The 24,530-nt window shown below is 38.8% G+C and overlaps 2 protein-coding genes across 4 annotated transcripts in view; one reads left to right on the forward strand and one right to left on the reverse strand.

Annotated features, from left to right (window-relative positions):
* Positions 1-262: 262 nt before the first annotated feature.
* Positions 263-7,435, reverse strand: LOC119528805 (centrin-4). 2 transcript variants are annotated; one of them, XM_037829057.1, is made up of 5 exons: positions 7,324-7,435; positions 3,070-3,216; positions 2,556-2,684; positions 1,287-1,424; positions 263-1,101 (listed from the first exon to the last, which is right to left on the reverse strand). In XM_037829057.1, exons 1-5 carry the CDS (start codon positions 7,324-7,326, stop codon positions 1,015-1,017), a joined length of 504 nt encoding a protein of 167 aa, XP_037684985.1. In that variant the 5' UTR covers positions 7,327-7,435; the 3' UTR covers positions 263-1,014. The 2 variants fall into 2 exon arrangements, with proteins under 2 accessions (XP_037684985.1, XP_037684986.1); XM_037829058.1 differs by lacking the exon at positions 7,324-7,435 and adding an exon at positions 4,896-5,184.
* A 212-nt stretch (positions 7,436-7,647) lies between these two features.
* BBS12 (Bardet-Biedl syndrome 12) overlaps positions 7,648-24,530 on the forward strand; it is a 121,552-nt gene continuing 104,669 nt past the window's right edge. For both annotated transcript variants that reach the window (XM_037830597.1, XM_037830595.1), the window contains exons 1-4: positions 7,648-7,751; positions 13,027-13,088; positions 14,898-17,463; positions 21,719-21,778. In XM_037830597.1, coding sequence (XP_037686525.1) covers positions 14,914-17,052 — 2,139 coding nt within the window. In that variant the 5' untranslated portion in view covers positions 7,648-7,751; positions 13,027-13,088; positions 14,898-14,913 and the 3' untranslated portion in view covers positions 17,053-17,463; positions 21,719-21,778. The remainder of the gene's footprint in view (positions 7,752-13,026; positions 13,089-14,897; positions 17,464-21,718; positions 21,779-24,530) is intronic.

The following is a 24,530-nucleotide window of genomic DNA, read 5'->3' on the forward strand; positions in this document are numbered from 1 at the left end:
TAAAACAAACTTTCAGTCTATTTCAGTTGAGCTAAACATTAGTGTCTTTCTTTGGGCCTTTAAATTTCCATTTTCTATCAAGTTTTTCTTGTTCCAAAGACAACTACTTGGGATTCAGAAAGTTCCCCTCTTTTATTCAGAAAAAAATTAAGTTACAAGAGAGTCATAGAACTAAAAATGAGTTAGAAAAAATGTATACCTAATCATCCTGAAAGTTTTTGTCCAAAGGGAAGCAGCAATAATGAAGAGTACAAATACAAAATTTGGAATCCATGCTTTATTTATTACCTATGGGAAAATGGACAATTCTTTAAATCTTTCTTTGTTTTAGGGTTCTCATACATAAGATGAAGCTAATACCACCAGCTTCCAAGGTTGTTATACGTTGCCTGAGATAACACATAAAATCCCTAGCACCTTTCTGGCAGAGGTATAAGTGCTAACCTTCCCCCTCTCTTGGTCCTAGGGAAAGCTGCATGAAAGAAGTGCTGTTTTGAATTTCTTTCTTTATAACTACAAGAAGAATATTAGCAAATAATACAGTTGCCAGCCAGTTTTATTTAATACTTTGCATACTTGAATAACTGATTAAAAAGCAAATGTTCATCAGGTTTTTTTTTAGAGTTATACAACAGAAAAATAATAGAGAAAGTAGTGTCTTGTTGCCAAATTTATTTGGATATGGGGCCAAATTCATTAAACTTAAAAAAAAAATTCTAAGTCTTTGGAACCTGGGGCTTTGAAAATAGCAATTGGAATTAGAATGTTTCTTGGATTAATGGTTCAAGCAAGTCATTCCATTTTCTTTGTTTCTTGATGCTGTGGATTTAACAACATATTGGCAAAAACATGAAATTTATCAGGTGTATCTGAAATCAAAAGACCAATCTGAACAGATAAACTAAAAATTGAAAATGAATACATTCATATATTAAATTACAGAACTGTATTACAAATACAAATTGGTTAACACTTTTCCAAAAGGAACCACAACAAGAAATAAAATTAGTATCATTAAAGAGTGGTCTTTTTCATCATTCTCAAAAATTCCTCCTCATTTATTTCTCCATCCCCATCACGATCAGCTTCATCAAGCATTTCCTATAAAAAAAGAGGTAAATATGATATTCGAAATCCATTAAAATGAATATTGATAAAAAAGTATATTCAAATACATACTCAAAATCAAATTTTAGTTTAAATGTATTTATAAGCACAGCTGAAGTGAGAATATAATAACTCACATTTGTATAGTGCCATACTAGAAAAAAATAAGCAAAATTTACCTTGAGTTCATCATCTGTTAAGTTTTCCCCTAGTTCCTTAGCAACCCTCTTGATATTGTTCAGTGTTATGCTTCCTGTATCGTCATCATCAAATAATTTGAAAGCCTTCAATATTTCTTCTTTTTCATCTTTTTCACTCTTTAAAAAAAGAAACAATTAAATGTCACTAGTCTTTTATTTATTTTTTCTATCAAGCTGGACTTATTAGATCGTTGAGGTCTAGGGCAGCAACATATTAGGTAGCTAACATTAGTTATTACTTTGATTTTTAAGAATTGTTCTAATGCCCTCACATCTGCCCTTAAGATATTTAAATCCAGGGTTTATTGAAGCAGAAAAGGCACACAGTGGTAAAGAGAATATGTCCCTTATTAACTCCAGTAATTTAGATCCATTACCAAAAATGTAAGCTCTATGAAAACAAGGAGCTTGTTGTCTCATTCAATGCTTTAACTCCACACTCTCTACTATAGTGCCTGTTAAAAATAGGCACTCCACGAAATGAAATACAATAAAGCTTCAGTGGCTGAGAGATTTCAAATGGAGTCAAGAGGTCACTCTGGTGGACATTCTTACACACTATATAGTTAACACTTTTTAGGTTTTAATGTATTGGAATAGCTAGAAGTAAATACCTGAAACTACCAAACTCCAACCCAATAGCCTTGACTCTTGAAGACAATTGTATAACAATGTAGCTTACAAGGGTGACAGAGTGATTGTGAAAACCCTGTGGATTGCACTCCCTTTATCCAGTGTATGGTTGGATGAGTAGAAAAATGGGGACAAAACCCAAATGAAAAATAGGGTGGGACGGGGGGGGGTGATTTGGGTGCTCTTTTTGTATTTTTATTTTTTACTCTGATTCTGATTCTTTCTGGTGTAAGGAAAATGTTTAAAAATAGACTGGGGTGATGAATGCACAACTATAGGATGGTACTGTGAACAGATGATTGTACACCACGGATGATTGCATGGTATGTGAATATATCTCAATAAAATGGATTTTTTTTTTTTTTTTTAAATAGGCATTCCACAAATGTTTGCTGAATTCAAGACTTCACAATTCTGGCCCCATTCTCTTCCCAGACTAGACAGTCTTTCCATTACCCCTTGAAAAATCTGTTCTCATCTTTAATCTTGCTATTCCTGTCTATCTAAATCCTTAGTCATGATTCCAATCCTTCCCCTATGAAACCTATGATTGCCACAGCCCAATACAGAAGGTCATTGCTTGTATTTCTTTGAAAAATAAAATCACTATTGTACCATTTTCACAGTCATTACAGCCAAAAAATCTTCAAAACTAATGGTGCCAATTCCTTCTTTGTCAATTTCAGCAATCATTTTTTTAACTTCTTCTTTCTTTGGTTCAAATCCTAAAGCCCGCATTGCAATCTGAAATAGGAAGCAAATAAATCATAACATGCCATGATCTCATTCATAGCTTAATTACCTATTAATTACTACCTTCTCTCCATTTTTTTTTTTTTTTTTTTACCATGGATTGGGAATAAACCTAGACAATCAGGTTGGCAGGCCAAGGTTCCAGGCCAACTGTGTTACAAGGTGTGTCACTGTCACACCCTGGGCTTTGGCCCACTGGGACAAATTTTCCTTGTTTATATAACAAGATTTAAATGCTTAATAACCTCAAAGGCAGATGTATGCACTGAAGAGACTTTATATCTAGCTTTCAGAAGACTATTTTGAAAAAAAAAATTTAAAGATTGCCACAAATAAGTTGTTTAAAAAGTTTTAGAATTAGAAATAATTTCAGAACCTTAAATTCTTTCACATCTATGGTTCCAGACCCATCAACATCAAATAAATCAAAGGCCTCTTTAATTTCTTGCTTTTGGGTTTCATTCAATTCAATTTTTGCTGCTCTTTTCCTCCACTGGTCTGAACTCATGCAGTAGTTGGATGCCTGTAATAAATATACATGTAGGTGAAAGATAAACTATATAACTGGAAAAGATACCAGAATCAGACTAATTGATGACAAACTAAATCTAATAAACATATTAAAGTACCCTATTCCCTATTATTGAATAATGAATCTCAGCAATCTCCCCTTGTTGACATTTGTGCTTTCAGTTATTAAAGTCTTGATGGAAATCCTGGTACGTTTTTTTCACTTAGATTTTCTTTTAGGGAAAGAGAAATAAAGGAAGGTGTGCCAGTTTGAATATTGTGTCCCCCAAACGCCATTATCTTTGATGTAGTCTTGTGGGGCAGACGTTTTGGTGCTGATTAGATTTGCTTGGAATGTGCCCCACCCAGCTGTGAGTGATGACTCTGATGAGATATTCCCATGGAGGCATGGCCCCACCCATTCAGGGTGGGCCTTGATCAGTGGAGCCATATAAATGAGCTGACTCAAAGAGAAGGAACTCAGTGCAGCTGTGAGTGACATTTTGAAGAGGAGCAAGCTTGCTAGAAAGGAACGTCCTGGGAGAAAGCCATTTTGAAACCAGAACTTTGGAGCAGATGCCAGCCACATGCCCTCCCAGCTAACAAAGGTTTTCCGGACGCCATTGGCCATCCTCCAGTGAAGGTACCCGAGTACTGATGTGTTACCTTGGACACTTTATGGCCTTAAGACTGTAACTGTGTAGCCAAATAAACCCCCTTTTTATAAAAGCCAATCCATCTCTGGTGTTTTGCATTCCACAGCATTAGCAAACTAGAACAGAAGGCAAACAAGAAAAGTGGGTGGTATTCTGTAAGAATACAACCAGCCTTACTTGGTGTTCCGGTTTGCTAATGCTGCCATTTTGCAAAACACCAGAAATGGATTGATTTTTATAAAGGGGGCTTATTTGGTTACAAAGTTACAGTCTTAAAGCCATAAAGTGTTCAAGGTAAGGCATCAACAATAGCGTACCTTCACTGGAGGATGGCCATTGGCATCTGGAAAACCTCTGTTAGGTGGGAAGGCATGAGGCTGGCATCCGCTTGCTCCCAGGTTACGTTACAAAACGGTATTCTCCAAAATGTTGCTCTTGGGGCTTTTTGTCCTCTCTTAGCCTCTCCGGAGAAAACTCTGGGCTAGCATCTCAAAGCATCTCTGACAGCTCCCAAGCATCTCTCCAAAAGTCTCACTCAGCTGCTCTCTGTTCCTTCTGTTTGTTAGCTCATTTATATGGCTCCAGTGATTTAATTCAGATCCACCCTGAATGGGTGCGGTAACACCTCCATGGAAATTATCCAATCAAAGTCAATGTCATCCACAGTTGGGTGGGTCATATCTCCATGGAAACATCCAATCAAAAGGTTCCAACCCAATCAACACTAATACATTGGCCCCCACAAGATTTCATCAAAGATAATGGCATTTGGGGGGACATAATGCAACCAAACCGGCACACTTGGTATATCTGAAAAGCCGTTGCTTAATATTTACTTTCATATATGTCTATGGGTCTTACAGTAAAATTTGCATCTTTTGTGGGATAGGCTTGATTGGAACATCAAGTATCCTTTCCCACCTTTTTCCAGCATGCCTGTACCGCAGAGGCTGAAAAGTGAAAATGTGCATTTTCTAGATGAAAAACTACTCCAGAGATCTAGGTAAGAATAAATGTTGGGTCAATTTATATTCACCTAATATTTGGAAGGTAGAGGAGCTTTTCCTATAGCTTTTTGCTATTTTCTGCTGACAAGCAGGGTCATGGAGATGTGGAAATTTTCTGCAGTCTTATTTCGGTATCTTGTCTCCAGTTTTTGGTTAGAATGCACTGGTGGCACAGGAAGCACAACTGGACTCCATGTTCCAATGTTTCAAATCACCAGCTTCACAAGTATTAAGACGTGCTCGTGGCAGCTGCAGATCTTGATCCTTGGACTACAGAAACAGTGCTATGGTCTTCGATTCAATAACTCCATGGCAGTCCTCTGAATCCTCACCATCCCAAATTAATAGTTCCCCTGGGTAGTCAATTTTTCAGAGTTCCGGATGTCCTTTCAAGAGGCTGATCCTACAATATGTTCCCCCAGAACCTCCAGCAGTTTTTAAGCATCTTAATCTCTGTATTCAATTCCTCTCTTACTAAACAGTGATTTCTATTTGCAACACTGAACTTAACTGATACAGACTGTTAGTGGTTGGATAGTCTCATTTTCATTTTACTATCATGAGCATCCCCAAAAGTCCAGGTATTTTTGATGACGCACTACCAGCACAGTCACCCACTATCTAAGTTAGAAACCTGGAGATCATTCTTAAACTCCTCCCTTTTTATCACCCGCACATCGAAATACCAACCAGATTGTTTAGATCTACCTCTTAAAGAGCTTTTGAATATGTCCTCTCCATTCCATGCTTGAGAAACGGCCTTAGCTTTGTTATTTTCTACCTGAATCACTGCAAGTTTCCTAACTAGTCTCTAAACACCAATCTTCCAAGCCTCCCAATGCATCACCTCCATGGTTGCTTTTCTAAAGGGTAATTCTGATCATGTTATTCCCCAGCATCAAATCCTTCAATGGTATTCAATTGCTTCAGGACAAAAATCTACAATCTCTCATGACTTTGGTGTCCTCCACCCTTCTCCTCCATCTTCATCCAGTCAAGTCAGTTCAAGGACCAACTCCTACAGGAAGCTCTCCTTTTCCCTCCTCCTCTCTCCAGGGAACTTTAGGTTAGGTTACCTTCCCATGTGTTCTTACAAACGTTCTGTACTACTCCCACCTGAGCACTTTTCACTCTGTATTATAACGGTCTTTTCTCTTTTCTCCCCATCAGACTGTGACAACAGGACCATTTTCATTTTAATATCTGAAGCCCTAGCAAAAGGGTATATTAATAGGTTCTCAATTGTTTATTGAATAATAACTTCGTAAAAGCCTATTTCCCAATCAAGCTGAACCTCTGTAAAATTCATTATTGAAATTACACTAGGATAAAATTTTTTCTTTCAAATGACTGTGGCTAAGTCTCAACCTAACCAACCACAACATTTTTTTATTTTCTTAATTTAAATTTTGTAACACATGTATTGTAGGCATTCATACCCCAGTATGGGAAAAACTTATACTTTACTGTTTCTTTCATTTATTCAGTATTTATTGTGTACTTAGTAGTTGCCCAGAACACAATGGTAAAAATAAAAATCTTAAAGGAAATCTTAAAACTATGAAATGAAGTATACGATTTTGAAGTCCTAACAAAATATAAGTTGCTTTGACTTAATAATCACATTTTTAAAGATATAAAACAGTTAAGATATTTCTGAAACTATTTTATTGGCTTTTGGGTTTTATTCCCTCCACTCTCAGAAACGAAAAACTTTATATAAATATAGACCAATTTATTCAGCATTGAGAATGGAGTAAATGAAAATTACTGATCAGCTGACATGCTGTTGAAACAGGTGCCTATCACTAGGTATTTAAGGAAGGTTCAACTTAATCCTGTCGTTTCCAAGTCTAAAGGGGCATTTACCTTGTAACCGAGGGTTTTAGAACTATAAAAGCAACGTGTCCACTGCATGTGATTGGTCCCTCTAGAGATGCTTAAAAAATAGTTTAGAGGAGGCACGGTCTCCATATCTTTCGTAATTCTATTTGGAGCTAACATTCTGGGAAATGACTTAAAAATTAAAATCCAAGACTTCTGAAAGACGAATCTTGGTTCCATTATAAACACAGGTTAACTGCTATCAATAGAAATGGCGAATTAAAGGAATTCCAAGGGAGGAAATCTCCTTCGCAAACCCTTTGCAGAGCACTACTTAGTATGGGACAAGCCTTTCAAAAGAAACAGACAGTGATCATGACTTTCACCAGACTGCTTCTCCCAAGTAGAAGTCCAGTTATCCTAAGGAATTATGAACTGTTGGGGAAGATGGGGGGAAAAAAATGAATTCGAGAACCGTTCTTCTGTCCTTAGAGTTACGGACAATGATTCCATTTGGAGACGTGCGGAGGGGTTACTAATGATATCAGACATTCATAAAAAGGAGGCGAATAACACATAAACTAGACAAAATCTCTTCATTACAGCCCCAGCAGGTTACAGCTTCTCACTCACCATGTCACCAACCGGAGCCCTCGGCAGGGATCTCCCGGCCTCACCCTCCCACTTCGCGGCTCAGCCTCAGGGTTCACAGATTCCAAACCGTTGCTAAGGCCGCTATCACAGGCTTCTCAAGCGGCCCCGCCCACCGAAGCCCTACTGATTGACAGTTACCCCATCCAATGGACAGAAAAGAAGGCTACCCTCTACCAATTGCGTGGCGCTCCCGCCTTTCTCAGCCCACAGTCAAGCGGAACTTTCCTCTCTGGCTGGGTTTTCTAGCCACCTAGCCCACCCGCCAGGCGTTAGTGCTCCCCTTTGCACATGCGCAAACTTCGCCCCGCCGCTTTGGCGGCTACCGCGCCCGGGTACCAGCCAGGACAGCGTATGGCGGGCTGGAAGCCCGTAATCGACTCTCCGTTGGGGGTGGAGAAAGAAGGGAGGTTAGTAACGAGGTGCTTCCAACTCCACCCAATGCGAAGTCTTTGGTGAGGCCGGGGGGAGCCCATGTTTGTTTTCCTGATCTATTCAGGCTGAGAATGAGACTCTAGGGCCTGGTGGGCCTGAGGTGAACTGGCCCAGCCCTGCTTTACCATCTGACTGGGGTGTCCAGACGCAGAGGAGACTGTCCTTTTCCCGCTCGGCTAGACACTCTCCAGCCGCCACAGTGCCTGGGGCTTGACCTTTTGGCACTTCCCTCCGCTAACTTGAATTTGGCAGGGATTCTGGCAGAGCTCCATAATTTCTGAATAGCACATGGGGTAGCGGTCTGGTTGGAAGTGAGCATGGGAGCAGGATTGGAAGCACTGCGAGCATAGGAAACAGTTTTTTACTTACCTCATATGTTTATTTGCGGGGTAGGACTTTGGCCCCACGCATAATCATCACCAGACACCCACACACCCCAGCCATTTTCTTGGCTGAATCCCACCACTTCAAGCATAGAGCTGCACTCGAGTCGTCCACAGGTAGCTGATCATCCAGTTGACTCAGAAACGGCTGAAACTTAGACGCTCATGTAACAGGTGTAAACAGAAGCAAACTCTTGTCCAGAGGGCCAGATTTGCTCGTTATGCTTAGTCCTGAACCTGGCCAAGGGACCAGCCCAAAGGGTGGGGGAGAAGGATTGAGATATAGTGTACCCCTGACTTCCTGGTAGGAATGCAGAGGTGATAGTTTCTTACAACTTCTAACGCTTAGTTGCTTATACATCAGGACTCTTCTTATGCTTTCTGCAGTACCTTCTCTAGAGCAAATATTTTGTTTTCTAAAAATCCTACTGGATTTTGTGATATTGGATTCATGAAGAATATTAACTTCTACCTGGTGCTTTTCCTATGTTTCTGTTATCTCCTTGAAGTTAGGGCATAAAACTGTGCGAAGAACATCTGTGAACAGTCTCCCAAATCACTTTATATGCTTTAGTAACTAGAAACATGGCACATTTTCCAAAGCTATCAGCATACCAAGTTCACATTATATCCCTGGCAGACAGCTAAGCATTGCAATCATTGATAAACTCTTAGTAGGCTCCTGGAAAACAGAGAAAGTTATCTCAATTTTAGAGTAATTTTATTGTATGAAGTTACCCCAGTGGAAATTAAATGATTAAATCAAGGTACTTGGTGAATTAAACTATGTACTATGTTTTAAAATGACAGCTGTTATGGAAAAAAAAAGAAAGTAGAGCAGGGTAAAGGGAATTGAAGGAAATTGAGAAAATAGTTGAAGGTGGTGAGGCAAAAGATTTCTTGGGGAAGAGGGAACAGCTAGAACAAAACAGTAAGGTGGGGAGTGTGCCTTGCATATTCCAGAAATAGAAAGGAGGCCAAAGCAAAGTGGTCAAGGGGTAGAGATAAACTCAGAGGGGTAAGAAGGAGGAGTGAAGATTATTAGGACATGGTAAGGACTTCTGACCTTCATTCTGAGTGAAATGGGAAGACTTTTCAAGAATTTGAGCAGAGGAGTGAAAGGATCTGAAATTTTTTAAAAGGGACTCCTGTGTCAAAGGAATAAAAAGGCTTTATTTTCTGAATTAGAGGTTTTTAATTGGTGGCATGATATGATTAGACTGGTGTGTGGGGAATAAACTGGAGATGGACATACTGTTGGTTTTTATGATGAATAAGACTAATCATACCCATCAGAAAATATTTTTTTTTTAGCTGCAGTTTTGAAAAGCATTGAATGGCTTGGTATTCTGAACTGACCACCTTAGACAAGACTAGACATGATCTTAGGAAAAGAAAACTTCTTCTGATGTCAAATCCCAGTGAAGTAGTTTTACTCTCTTCTTCCATTACACACTTAGCAAGTTACAGAAACATTAAGCTGGCAAGCAAAGTTGTTAGGGATTCCATTCATGAAAATGGAAAATTGTTTGTGGAAAACCTTGGTGCTGATGCGTAGCGGAACAAGAATCAAAGTAAATCAATGCAATGTCAAGAAAAGTTGCCAGAGGTACTTATTGTCTTTGAAATTATCCATTTCACTATTCCCGTCACCTTCTTTGATTTTTTGTACCCAACCTCTTAGAAGATGGAGAGATTCTTGTTTTGAGTTTCTATTTTATGCTAAATATAGTCAATTATACTTTTTCAAAATAATTTAGGAGCACTTCTAAATTTAGGAATGATAAGACTGCTTTTTTAAAAATTACTACTCAAACATGGTATAGCTTCAAATGCTGCAAGAGAGTTCTTTAAAATATTTTCATATTAGCCTTATGTTACTTTTTACTTGTACAACAGTTTTGTTTAAATAATTTCATACCTTCTCTGTCTGGGAGAGCTTTTTACATATAAATTAAATACAGACTAAATCTAAAATAGCCCCAGGGTTTTGTCCTTTTGTTCCAGGTTGTCTATGACTTTTCTACTTATATACTAATATCTTATGGTTCAAAATAATACAGAAAGAAGACCATAAGCTGAGTCTCTGCCACCTGAAAAGGAGATGGGCATATGCATATTCAGGGTATGAACAAGGCTTGGAAGAATGCAGACATGGAAAACACAGTGGAAGATTTTAAAGAATATAGGGTGAGGGACAATCATGCTGGGTAGAGAGGCAGCCAGGTGGCGGTATTTTATAGTCATTAGATAACATGGGCTTTGGCGTCAGACAAACCTGGGTTTTAGTCCATGGACTTTTACTTACTATCTGTGAGATTTTTTATATGTTACTTTACCCTTACACTTCACTTTCCACATCAATAAGATAGGTTAATTATAGTACCCACCTCCTAATGTTGTGAGGACTACATTACATAGTACATATATGAAGTGCCTCATACTTAGTAAGATGTCAAAATATGTTAGGAACTATAAACAAAAACAGAAGAGCCAATCTTTTCAACATGATTCTGGAGCACCTGGATAGCCAAAAGAAAAAAAAAATGAAAAAAAAATGGGTATATGGAAAAACTACCCATTGCATATTAAAGACTATGTTCAGTAGAAATATCTTACCAACACTACACTAATATTAGGGATGAATAATTAGAAGCTGATGAGAACTCTGGGATGTATTTTGTTAAGATAATTGTTTAAAGTTGAGAGTGATGAGGATTGTACAAAACTGAGTGAAGATAATGTAAGAAACTGACCGTTTAGCTTGGGATAAAAAATATATATTAAGTAAAATTAGGAACCCCCTACTTAATAAATCAAGCTCTCAACTTGAGGCTTGCTCTTGTGAAACTTATGTTTGTAAATGGGAGGCTGAGCCCTCCTATAATTATGCCTAAAAGGCACCTCTGGGAAACCTCTTTTGTTGTTCAGATGTGGCCTTTCTCTCTGTAAGCCCAATTTGGCAAATAAATTCATTACCCTCCCCCTCCCTCCGTGAGGGACATGACTCCCAGGGGAATGAATCTCCCTAGTGAGGTGGGACATGATGCCCAGGAATGAGCTGGGCCCTGGCAGCAAGGGATTGAAAATGCCTACTTGACCTAAAGAGGGGTAGAGGGGTAGAGGGGTGGGAGAAAGGTAACAAGCTGAGGTCACAGTGGCTGAGAGAACCCAAATAGAGTCGAGAGGCTGTCCTGGAGGTTTCTCTTATGCAAGCTCCAGCTAAACATCCCAAATGGCCACAGTATGCCATGCCCTTACCAAAAGTAGTCCCCAAATACCTAGGTTCCTACCTGAGATTCTATAAAATATTCACTTGCTATGTTTTATCTCTCAGAAACTTAAATCCACCAGTTTTCCTATGCCAGACAAATCCTAAAACCCAGAGGCAACAGCCTCTTTAAGAACAACAATCAGATGTAGCTCCCTTCCCCATACTGTTGACACCCTCTTTCAATATGAACAAGTTTGGGTGCTTACTGTCTAGACACCCCTGAAGTTGGAGAAAGAGATTAAGTGAGAGGAAGGGGTAGCAACAAACAAGATAAGATTAAACAAAGGTCTATGAATACTAAAACTTATATATATATATGTATATTTAGATGCTGGGGTTTTGGAATGGCTGAAGGAAGGTAGATGACATTGTGGAACTGTAACCTATAATATCCTTTGAAATTTGCTCTATAGCTATTCATTGAATTGTGCTTAGAAAGTCTTCACCTTTCAATATATACCCTATATTGCATAATAAGAAAGGAACTGAAACTGTGGAACTGTAACCCGTAACAGTTTTTGAGATTACCTATATAACTGCTTGTTGAGCTCTACATCGAAAGTTAACACCTTTCTGTATGCATGTTGTATTTTACAGTAATGGAAATAGCTGAAGTTGTAGAACTGTGAACAAAACAGTGTGGTATTGGCCTAACAATAGACATATAGTCCAGTGGAATAGAATTGAGAGTCCAGAAATAAACCCATAACATCTGTAGTCAATTGATTTTCTTCAATGGTGCCAAGACCATTCAATGGGGAAAGAATAGTCTCTTTAACAAATTGTGCTGGTATAAATGGATATTCACATGTAAAATATGCATATACCTCAAAGAGTTGAAAACAGGTACTCAACAAATACTCGTCACAGATGTTCATAGAAGCACAATTCACAATAACCAAAACATGGAAACAACTCATATGTCCAACTATGGATGAGGGATGAATAAAATGTATGTACCTATAGTGGAATATTACTCAAAATGTAATGAAGTATTGATACTCAAAATGTAATGAAGTATTGATACATGCTACAACGTAGATGAACCTCAGAAACACTATGTTAAGCTAAAGAAGCCAGAAACAAAAGGTCACATGATATATAATTTCATATGAAATATCCAGAATATGCAAACCCTTATATTGGTGGTTCCCAGGGGCTGGGGATGATGATGGAAGAGGGAATGACTGTCCAATGGGCATGGGAATGTTTGGGGGTGGAGGGAGTCCTTTGGAGTGACAAAATATTTTAGAATTAGATAGAGGTGGTATGGTGGTTGTACAACATTGTGAATATGCTAAATGCCACTGTATTGTATATTTTAAAATAGTTAAGTTTATGTTATTTGAATTTCACCTCAATTGATTAAAAAAAAAATCTAAAACCATAAAGCTTTTAGAAAAATACAGAATATCTCTTTTACTCAGATGTAGGCAAAAATTTCTTCCATAGAACACAAAGTAATAAAGCATAAAAGAAAAAATGATAAATGAATTAGGGAAATAGATTATCAGGCATCATTAAGGTTTGGGATCATGAACTTTAAATGAGACCATTCAGCATGATTGTATGTGTTTTTCTGTTTATTTTCAGTTGCAATGGTGCAAGAATGGAGTAGACAGAATTGGATTTCATCTTGTTAGTGGTTTTGCAAGGTGAGTAAAATGAAACAAAAGAGGGACAGATATATGTGCAAGGGAGTGATTGTAATACTTGACAGTGGAATTTAAGCTTGGTAAGCAGGGAATTGTTCCTGTGGGTGTAAGAGGGGGAAGAAGAGCAAAAAGAATCAGATAGTTGTAATGTATGATGGGATCTCAGAGCATTGTTGAAGTAGGAGTCTTGAAGTGTATTTTGATGTTGCATTTTGATGCTCTCTAGGGATATGCGTGACTGTATCATGAGTTTTAATTTTATCTTACAGAACTGAAAATTTTACAAAAGAAGATTTGTAATTGAGTTCAAATAAACTATTATATATTGTCCTAGACCATACTAACTTGACTCCTTAGTCCCTGAAAGCCTTTAGGAAGCTACTCTTTAGTAGTTGTGCTATGACCGCCTGCTGATCTTAAGGTTTATCTTGAAACATAATACTCTTCAGCTTCAAGAATTAGTCGAGGTATTTTGGAAACAAGTTGACTAGTGATGTGGCCAGTATTAGAGGAAAAGCAAAAATCTAAGAGCTGTTTGTTTTTTGATGTTTGACATTTAAAAAGACGGTATGATCTATAATCTTACCTCTACTATTTAAATAACCAGGAGCTCACACCTCACAAGATAGGTCATTTTATTATGGACAGCATTGTCAGTAGGGGACACCTTGTTAAAAAGTTCTTTTTATTTGGCTGAAGTCTTTCTCTTGTAACTTTTTCCTATTCGTTTTAGATATGAATCCTAAAATATTATATGGAACAAGTTCAGTCGCTCCTGAACTTCTCTTTAAATAGTACTGTTTTTTCCCTATGTAATCTAATCAATAACCAAAACCATCCCCTTCCCTCCATCTATTTTCCACATTTCTCACCTAGATAACTATAGATATCTTATCTGGCCTCTCTGCTTCTAGTCTAGCACTTAACCAATCAGCCCTCTACACTGTTATCAGAGTAATAGTATATCCAAAGCACAAATATTATTATTATTATTATTATTATTATTATTATTATTATTATTATTAGAGCTAAGCCTTACAGAGCATGAACTAAGTGCCAGGCACTATTCTAAGCATTATACTCTTTTTCTCGTCATAATAACCCTATAAAGTAGGTTGTATTATTATACCCATTTTTCACATGTGGAAACTGAGAGGCAGAGTAGTTATATAACTTGCTGAAGGCTACATAGCTAATAAGCAGTAGTTAGTCAAATTCAAACCCAGACATCTAGATTCAAAGTACAGTTTTCAAACACTACATCAAACTATCTCTTAATTTGAACATACTTTCTTACTTAAAACAATTCAGTAGTTCCCATTACAGGATCAAATCTAAGGTCTTTGGCATGGTACATAATGTCTCCATGGTCTGATCCCTTTTACTCTTCTAGAGCCTCATTTCTCACCATTCCCCATTACAGTCTTTGTATTCCCATGAAACTAAACTATTTGTATTACTTCAATACACTGTGCTTTCTCACACATATGTGCATTTATTACCACTTCCTTCAACTTGCTAACTCTTTTGAATTATTCTTCAAGACTCAGCTCAAAGATTGCCTTCTTATGGAAACATTACCTCCTGCCCACATAATCCATTTCCCCTGTTGGACTAAATACTCCTCCTCCATGCCCCCATACCTTTATCATTAATATCATTATAATACTGTATCATTATCTGGCCATATTAAGTAGAACCTTTATATACCCAAAACTCCTCAAAGGCAGGGACTCTTATTTTTCTTTCTACATAGCATTTATAAATGAATACACTGAATAAAGTTCCAAATTTTTATTTCATTTGCAGATGATGACTCATTGTGATGGCTTGCAGGGTCATAAACAAGAGAAGGCACGTGGGACTTCAACAGCTTTCATCATTTGCAGAAGCAGGAAGAACTTTTCTAGGTCCAGTAAAATCATCCAAATTTATTATAGATGAAGAGTGTCATGAAAGTGTGTTAATCAGTTCAACAGTAAGACTTCTTGAAAGTTTGGATTTAACTAGTGCAGTGGGACAACTTCTCAATGAAACAGTGCAAGCACAAAATAATACATATAGAACTGGAACCAATACTCTTTTGTTTCTTGTTGGTGCTTGGAGCAGTGCTGCTGAAGAATGTCTTCATCTGGGTGTCCCAGTTTCAGTAATAGTGTCAGTAATGTCAGAAGGGTTGAACACTTGCAGTGAAGAGACAGTTTCCCTACAAGTACCTATCCATAATATATTTGACCATATAGACAAAACAAAGACATTTTCTGGACTTGAAACATTTAGTGTCAGTTCATGCCCTTTTCTACAAATTCCTTCAGAGTCGGATTTGATACAGAAAGAGCATGATCTCACAGATGTTGCTTTTCAATCATTGACGACTCACAATTTTTCTGGGAGACCCATTAAATCGCCTAAACTCTTCAGACCTCAGGCTAACGTTGAAGCGGACAAAAACACGTCACATATTTCACAAACTCTGAAAAAAAGTTTGCTTGCAACCACCTGTTGCAAAAAGTCAATACTAACCCACAGTAGGCATTTTAATAGGACAGATAATGATCAATGGATAAGCAAACCAGATGGATTTCTAGAACAAAATGGTGCAGCTACTTCCAGAAATCACGGATGTAATGACTTGGTAGAGTTGGCAGTGGGCTTGAGTCATGGAGATCACAGCAGCATGAAATTAGTAGAAGAAGCAGTACGGCTGCAATATCAGAATGTGTGCATGCAACAAGGCACCTATACAGTGCCATTTGTGTTTGACATTTCAAGAATCTTCACTTGCTGTTTGTCAGGTTTACCTGAAACTTTTTCTTGTGTCTGTCCAGGATATATCACTCTTGTATCAAAATCTAGTAGTACTCTGATCAAGGAATTGCAGAATCAGCCTATCCGGGTGGTTCTCATTGAAGGTGACCTCACCGAGAATTATTGCCACCTTGGATTTAATAGGTCCACAAATATTAAAACAGTATTAGGAAGCATGAAGATTCAAGAAGATACCTCAGAAGAACTGTGGGCTAATCATGTGTTACAGGTATTAGTCCAGTTCAATGTGAACCTCGTCCTGGCACAAGGAAATATATCTGAACACTTAATTGAAAAATGCATACCCAGCAAGCGACTGATAATTGGGTCAGTGAATGGCAGTGTGATACAGGCTTTTGCAGAGGCTTCAGGAGCAGTACAGGTGGCCTACATTACCCAAGTGAATGAAGACTGTATAGGAAATGGGGTCTATGTGACCTTCTGGAGAAGCTTTCCCTTGGATGTTGTAGATAGGAATAACAGAATGACTATCTTGTTAAAAACAGAAGGAATTAATTTGGTTACAGCAGTGCTTACTAGCCCAGTCTCTGCACAGATGCAAAATAAAGAGGATAGGTTCTGGACTTGTGCCTATCGTCTGTATTATGCTCTAAAAGAGCAAAAGGTCTTTCTTGGAGGTGGTGCAGTTGAATTTTTGTGTCTTAGCCATCTTCAAATTCTTGAGGAACAGTCTCTGAAAAAAGGAAACCAAGCCTGTTCAGGATGGCTTCATAATACTTCCTCTTGGCTGGCCTCATCTCTGGCACTATACAGACCAACAGTACTTAAATGCCTGGCAAGTGGATGGCACAAATACCTGTCAACTCTCATATATAACACTACCAATTGCTCATCAGAATTTGAAGCCAGCACATTGATTCAACATCATCTACAAAATGCCACAAACTCTAGTTCTCCTTCATCTTACATCTTGAATGAATATAGAAAACTGAATAGTGGAGTTTTGAATTCAGGCATTTCAAATAAACTGGAGCATATTCCAAGAGTTTATGACATTGTTACACCAAAGATTGAGGCCTGGCGCCGAGCATTGGATTTAGTACTGTTAGTACTTCAGACAGACAATGAAATTATTACTGGACTTGGACATACACAGATAAATTCAGAGCAATCAGAGAGCTTTTTGTTTTTGTAGTGTTATTGGCTAAGTCTGCAGAAAGTAATCTTTTGTAATATGTGCTAATAATAAATTTAATAATAGCCTAGTCATGGTGCCTAACATGCCAACTATTCCCAAGAAGAAAACAAGCGACGTTTGTTAATAACTATGCAGTGTCTGAGATTTTGCCCTACTTACAAGCTAATAAGTTAGCCCATTACTGTTTCATGAGTGCTACAGAAGACATGAGACACCTGGGTCAGAGACAAAGGACTTTATTATTCATGGCAAAAGCAGTAGCCAGAGCTTCATATTGGTTTGCATCTGATCTCCATTTCCTCCAGTCCCATGGTGATAATGTAAAGGGTCAATGAAGAAAGCCTGCACATGCGGTGGGTTGCATTACAGGAAAGGAACACTGAGTTTGGGATATTCATTGCTCTTATAGTAAGTAGAAGCAATCCTGTTCTTTGTCCAATGGGAGTTGTTACCTCATGCCTTAAGGTTGCTTGTTGAAAACACGACCCTGAGACATGGACTGGGTAAAGGTCAGTCAGGGGCTTTGCATCCTTGTCATTTCCATGCAGGGATGCTCAGGGCCCATGAGGATAGCATCTTCCAGCATTCTGTCCCTCAGCCTGATACCTTGGCTGAATTTGAATGATCACATGAGTATTCCACTCTGCTTAATCTGACCACCAGAGGTTGTTTGGTCGGTACCATATCCATTCCATAGGTCTCATGAAATGGGTATCATATCATGGGTATGTAGCAATTAATTAAGGCTACTATCAACAGGACTCTGAGCAGCAGCATGAAGTCAATCTTGAGTATTGACCTCAGTCATGTTATTCAGGGTCCTAGATTGAGTTAATTGTGATTAAGTCCAAGGGGGGACTAATAGGTCTTTTTATTAGGCAGCCAGAATGTAATATAAGGCCCATTTATTATCCATTATGACCCACACAAGGGAGCTTTGAGTGACCTGCTGATCTTTGCTATTATTGCCAAAGGGCAGTCGATGAGCCAAAAAGCAAACCCTATCCCCATGGAGAGACATTTCATGGTCCATTTTTCCTGCATATGAGCATATAGCCCAGAGGAGCTCTGGTCACTCTACTTCAGGATTTGTTATTAAACCTGATTTGGATCACCATTTTATAGGTTTGATTAAGTCAAATGGGTAGTTGCTATATATGGCATAGTCCATAATAGAAGCATATCAGTCAGATTGAAACAAGGTTGTGCTGGTCCATATATTTGTACGTGTTGACCTCTAGGAGCTGCCATTGATGGCATCATGTGCTGTCAATACTCAAAGGGTCTTAATGAAGTATGGAGCCTCCATTCTGGTGGTGGGGGCTCAAAGAGGAAGGAGTTTGGTGTGTGTATGTTTGTTTAACGGCTGTGGATTGGGTGCTGTGAATCTGTCCAGATAGTCTCAAGAAACTATTTGGCAAACAGAGCCCTGAATTTTGTCTGAGTATCGGCCACCCTTGTTGGTGGAGATGTTAGGACACAGCTTTCAGGGCCATTTAGATGGAGGTTTCTGGCTTGTCAACCAACAGAACATCTTCTATCTAGTGAAAACTTTGGCATCAGAGAGTAGAGGCACTTAAACACTAAACGTGACCACCCACTAGTAGATGGTGGAGAGTTTGTCTCATTTCTTTATAAGTGGCAATGCCCTTAATGGGAGAATCTTCTCTGACACAGTATGAGCATTTGCAATACAAACATAACACATCAATACCAATTATATGTTTTCATAACAGGAGTACATTGAATTGGGCCATAGGGCCCCACGCAGACTCACTTTTTTTTTCTTCACTGCAAGTTCTCTAACCCTATCAATTAAATTTAGTCATTTTTTCCCCCAAAGGGAACATGGACCAAGAAGTTGTAACACCTGCACATTAGGGGCTATAACAGTTGCCAGCAGATTCTGTTATCTCCCTGGCTGGGAATTTAGAAAGGAGCAGGGAATTGAGGGAGGCAGCCAGGGAAGATTTTTTTTTTCTCTTTTGGCTATTCACTTCAGGATTGATGCCAAATTCTCTCATGCAGTCTCCAGCATCTGGAGAGTACCTAGACTCAGCGGATCTTTCTTTTTGCCCCCATCCCCACCCCATGCATCACTGCAACCCTCAATGCCCCACAGCCCTGTGTTCCCTTGGCTACTCCTATAGCCAGTAACCCTTCCCCCTATCAGTCTGGATAGAAGGGTGACTTGGGCAACTGCATTAAACACAGCTATAAAAATTGGAGTCACTTTCTTCCTCAAAGTTTCCCAGCACTTGACTTTTTTTGTTTTCCTTAAAGCAGTTGAGGTTAGGGTAGAGGGGGAAGGAAGCATGAGGGGGTCTGGAGGGACAAAGCAGCTGCATGCCAGTAAGCCTTTAATTTTGAGCAGCTACCCATTCGGGCTCAACAAACTTCTATTTTTGATCTACCCAAAGCTTTAGTTCCTCATTGCTGGCAGCATTTGTTTCAGCTTTGGAACCCCTTGATTCAGCAACCACAGCCAACTTTCCTTTGGGCTGGGACCTGGGGCTTGTTTCCTCATTGTCCTGATAACATCCTTCTTTACCCACTTAGAGATGAGAGAGTAACAAGGAGGGTGCTATTCTGGTGTCTTATTTTAATCCTACTTCTCACTGCTTAACCTCTAAACATTCATTAACAGGTAGGACAGTGGGGGACCCCTCCTCCCCCACCCCTTACTAACCACTTGGGCCAGAATATTCACTACTAGATCCCAGGTAGTCTTCTCATATCTCCTAACCTAGCCCATGAGGGCCTTCATCTTTTCTAGAAAACCAAGGCTCTATCAGCATCCTATCCTCATTGCCAAAACTGTCAAGAACTCTGCAAGGTCTGTGTTAACCTATTTACAAGCTAACAAGTTTGTTAGTTAGTGTTTCATGAAATACTGGCAGAAGACGAGATTCCAGGGTCAGAGGCAACAGCTTTATACTGGTCAGAGCTTCATATTAGTTGTGTTAGTCCCTTGTGCTCCCCAAGTCCCACAGGGGTGACACAAAGAGCCTATGATGGATTCCTGCACATACAGTGGCTGTGGTACAGGAGAGCTTGGGCAGTTCACCACTTTTATAGTAAGTAGAAGCAAGCCTGTTTTTTGTCCGGAGGGAGACATTACATCATCCCTCAAGGTTGCTCACTACAAACACAGACCTGAGAAATGGCCTGGATGAAAAGCAGTCATACCCAGCAAGAATATACAAAGATGTTCACCGTCTATGGTGGACTGCCTGTCCCAACGTAGGGTTTCTCTTTTGCTAATTAAGCATAAATTGAACATAATGAGACTGAATTACATGTGTAGCTTTTGGAGTTGAGTATTAAAAGAGCTCTGGGAAAATAACAGAAGTAACAGAATTATTGATTACCTTTCATGTCCTAAGCACTGTTCTAAATTCTTTATATATTGCATTAGGGTCCTCCACAGAAACAGAACTGATTATAGATATACATAAAAATTAAGAGATTTCTTACAAGAATTGGATCATGCAATTGTGGGGATTTGCAAGCCTGAATTGTGTAGGGCAGGCCACAAGCTGGGAACTCCAATGAAGGTTTTGATGAATTCCCTAGGACAAGCTGGCTTGCTGAAGTAGAGATAGAAATTCTCCTTTCTGACTGCTGAAATCATCAGTTCTCCCTGTATGGCCTTCAGCTGATTGGATGAGACTTCTCTCATTGCTGAAGCAATCTCCTTGTTGATTGTCGATATAATTGGCCATAGATGGAATCAACTGACTGATGATTTAAATCCATGAAATACCCTCACAGTAACAATCAGGCCAGTGCTTGCTTGCCAAACAACTGGACATGATAACCTAGCCAAGTTTACACATGAACTTAACAGAATATATTATCTCTATGTTTGCAACATTCATTTTCTCCATATTTTTGATGAAGAAACAGTCTCAGTAAGATTAAGAAACTTGCCCAAGTTCTCACAGCTACCAGGTGGGAGAGATGTAATTTTAACCAATATTTTGTTTGACTCCAAAGTCTGTATTTCTAAGCATTAATTATAGTATGCAACTTCTTTCTGTAAGGTGACAAAAAGAACAAAACTAGAAGAAAAGATATGCCTGTTTTATTTATAGAACTAATTTAAATGCATTAGAAAATGTAATTTGACTGTTTTTATTTTTGGGAGTGATAAAAGAATGTTATTTTGCATTATACAAAATAAATGAAATATTTTCTGGTTTGGTAGTTGGCTTAAATGTGATCACAACCTTGTACAAGTATCCATTCCAGTTATATACTGTCTTTGTTCAAAGTTGGAAAAACAAAAATGTTGTATGTTTTTAAAAATAAAGTGTATTATTTTACCTGGGTTCATACTGATCCTTTCACTCTCCCTCTGTGTACTGTTAAATCTTAGTTTTTGTTAAATTATTACAAAACTATGAGTACCGCTAATATTAATGTAGATGCTCAGCTCACTTTGTGTAATAGAATTTTTGTGAAGTCAGTATTTAGGATAACTAAATATTTAATGAAGCCTTGTAAAATATTTTTCCTTTGAAATTAGAAGTCACACTCTAATACAGATTTTGTGTGTTTGTTTCCAGATTTTTAAAAAACTGTATTACCATGTGGTTTCTCAGCTATTTTCCTAATTCTGATAGGAACAAAAGATAACATTAAGTTTTAATTATTCCAGGAACTGCCTGCTCTATCCTGTTACAAAATGAGGAGAGTCCCTGGAATAAACTTGATTCATGTAAGTAAGTGGGTTTTCCAAGGAATCCTATCTACAAGCAGATACACATTTCCCACAAGGCCAGAGCAGTGTTCATATCTTTATGAGACTGACCTGCCTTTAAAAAAAAACAGACTACAAAGAAGTCTGCAGTTATCTCCCATCTGAGAGAAGTCTGTCTTCTTAAAGATAATGCCGCATGGACCAGGAGTTAACTAGCTCTTCAAAAAGTGATAATCTTTGAAGAAACTCCAGCAGTGGAATTCCTACAAATTCTAGAAAATGAGCAGATGTGCTGCCCCACCCAATGGCAGGATGGATTCAGGTTCAGCAGGAGAGTGGCAGGAATCAGCAGGAATGAAGGGGTTACTGATAGGTCATTGAGAGCTACAGACCCCAGAATTGCTAACAAGTACTTCCAAAAGGGAAAACTTCACTTGAAAGGAAATATAAGTCACTTCGAGAACTAGCTCACAGGCTGTACATTCTGTGTGAGTGCAAAATGAAAAAATAATAAACACCAGCATGTGCATGTGTGGCTGCAGGACAATTGAAGAGGGCTGTGATGGTCAAAACTCTGCACAACCATTTCCTTCGAGTTTGATTAGTATAAGTTAGTTCCCCTGATGATGATTAGATCCTGGTATCCTGACAAAACAGTTTCTGGGCCTGCAAAGCTTTTGATCATAGTGTGGTGTCTTGGAGTTATGTACCCTATAAAAACATATTCTTAATCCATTCCTGTGGGTGTGAACCCATTGTAAATAGGACCTTTTGATGAGTGCATGCTTCCTTCCAGAGGTCTGAGCCATGCTCTGAGGGGCAAAAAAAAACTGAAAACAAGTAAAATAGAGCAGTGTAGAAACATCTGGGGAAAGAGAGAGGGAAATTTTAGATCAAGAATGGTAAAACAATGCCATTTTGTATTATGCCTGGGGAGGGTAGACCCAGAGGAATAAGATCAGAGGAACAAGGGCACAGACAGTAAATGTAACCTTGAAGGCAAGATCCATAGAGTTCTAGGAAACAGCTGGAGGTAGAAAATCTTCTAACCAGACATAGCTTTGACAAGCAGAGATGGCCTATACAGAAAGGCTATATTTTTGTCCTTGGTAATACAAAAGCACCCTGGACCTAGAAGCTGCAAAACTGACCCTGGCCCTTGCCCATCTCCTCTACAGGGATCCCATCCTTTGATGGGATACACAGAAATCCATGGGGAAAAAAGAAATGCCATTTAACCTTAAATGACCTTGGCATAAAAATAAAAGATTAAAGCAGACCAAATAATACCCCAACAGACAATGAGAACTCACCAGGGTAAAAAGTGAAAAAGTGTACCCACAAAGCAGATGAAAATCACTGTTTTAAAATGAGTTAAAGGAAATCATTTAGATTGGAAATTTTCAAAGAAATGGAGTTCTCAGAAATTAGATGGCAAGCAACAAATTCTGAAATGAAAGAACTTGGAAAATAATTGTTGGGAGGAGAGAAGAAACAGTTCACACTAGATTACAAGTAACACAGGAGCAAACAGACTCCAGAGAAAGCAGTTAGGGAAGTAAGTTTCCTTCCCAGGAAACCAGTAGAGAAATCTCTTTCAGAATCTCTTCTAAAATTCCATATCAGAGATCTGCATTGTACCTTTTATCTTTCAAAATGATGATTTAAATGCCCAATCCTTCCAAAGGATAACTTTCCTCTATAAAGCGGTGGCCAATCTAACGTTAGAGTCACCTCTCTGGAACCTGTCAAAGACATTAATTACTCATTTAAATTTAGGGGTAGTTCTTGGCTCACTAGTTCAGCCATTGTTCTACTCTGTTTAGTGAGTGGAGAAGGCAATGATAGATCAAACGAGTCTATCATTGATGAAGTCACCACATGGCAGAGTTTCCGCGTGTTGTAGCTTCCTAGCTGCTAAGACAAATACCATACCATGAGTCAACTGAAACAATGAGAATTTATTCACTCAAGGTTTTGAGGCTAAGAGAAGTCCAAAATCGAGGCATCAGCAAGGCAATGCTTCCCACTCCTCCCAAAGACTGTGGCCTTCAGGGGTTGTTTGCTGACGGTCCTTGGTCTTCGACTTTTCCTTCACATGGCAATGCACATGGCAATGTCTTCTCCTTTCTCTTCCTAGTCCCATTGACTTCCAGCTTCTGGCTGCTCCCCATGGCTTTCTCTCTCTGTGGCCTTCTCCATAAAGCCTCCAGTAATAGGATTAAGACCCATCCTGATTCAGTTGGGCCACACCTTATCTAAAATAACCTCATCAAAAGGTCCTATTTACAATGGGTTCACACCCACAGGAATGGGTTAAGAATATGTTTTTATGGGGTACATAACCCCAAGACACCACACTGTGATCAAAAGCTTTGCAGGCCCAGAAACTGTTTTGTCAGGATACTAGGATATATTCATCATCAGGGGAACTAACTTATACTAATCAAATTCAAAGGAAATTGTTATGCAAACAAGGATGCTAATTTTATATTTGTATTTGTGACATACCTACCAGAGAAAACAGATATTCCTAGGAATGAGTCAAGAGTTTTTTCTCCCTATGCAGGAAAGTCTCTCGTGGAAGCTAGGAAGATTGCATATTGAGACTGGGAATCCAAGCTAATGGACAACTCTGATATGGGCACTAGGCAGGCACCTTCTCTTCAGGAACAATGTTGGAGACCCTTCACAAACCCAAAACATGAGCTCTTTGCTCACTTCTTCTATTAACATACTGTTCACTCAGACAGTAAGATACTTATACACT

Source organism: Choloepus didactylus, chromosome 3, assembly GCF_015220235.1.
Source record: "Choloepus didactylus isolate mChoDid1 chromosome 3, mChoDid1.pri, whole genome shotgun sequence".
NCBI classification, from domain to species: Eukaryota; Metazoa; Chordata; class Mammalia; order Pilosa; family Megalonychidae; genus Choloepus; species Choloepus didactylus.

Coding starts and splice junctions, on each gene's coding strand:
- LOC119528805 (XM_037829057.1), bottom strand. Junction 2,685..3,069: donor TAGATGTGAAAGAATTTAAG/GTTCTGAAATTA, acceptor TTCCTATTTCAG/ATTGCAATGCGGGCTTTAGG. Junction 1,102..1,286: donor TAACAGATGATGAACTCAAG/GTAAATTTTGCT, acceptor CTTTTTTTATAG/GAAATGCTTGATGAAGCTGA.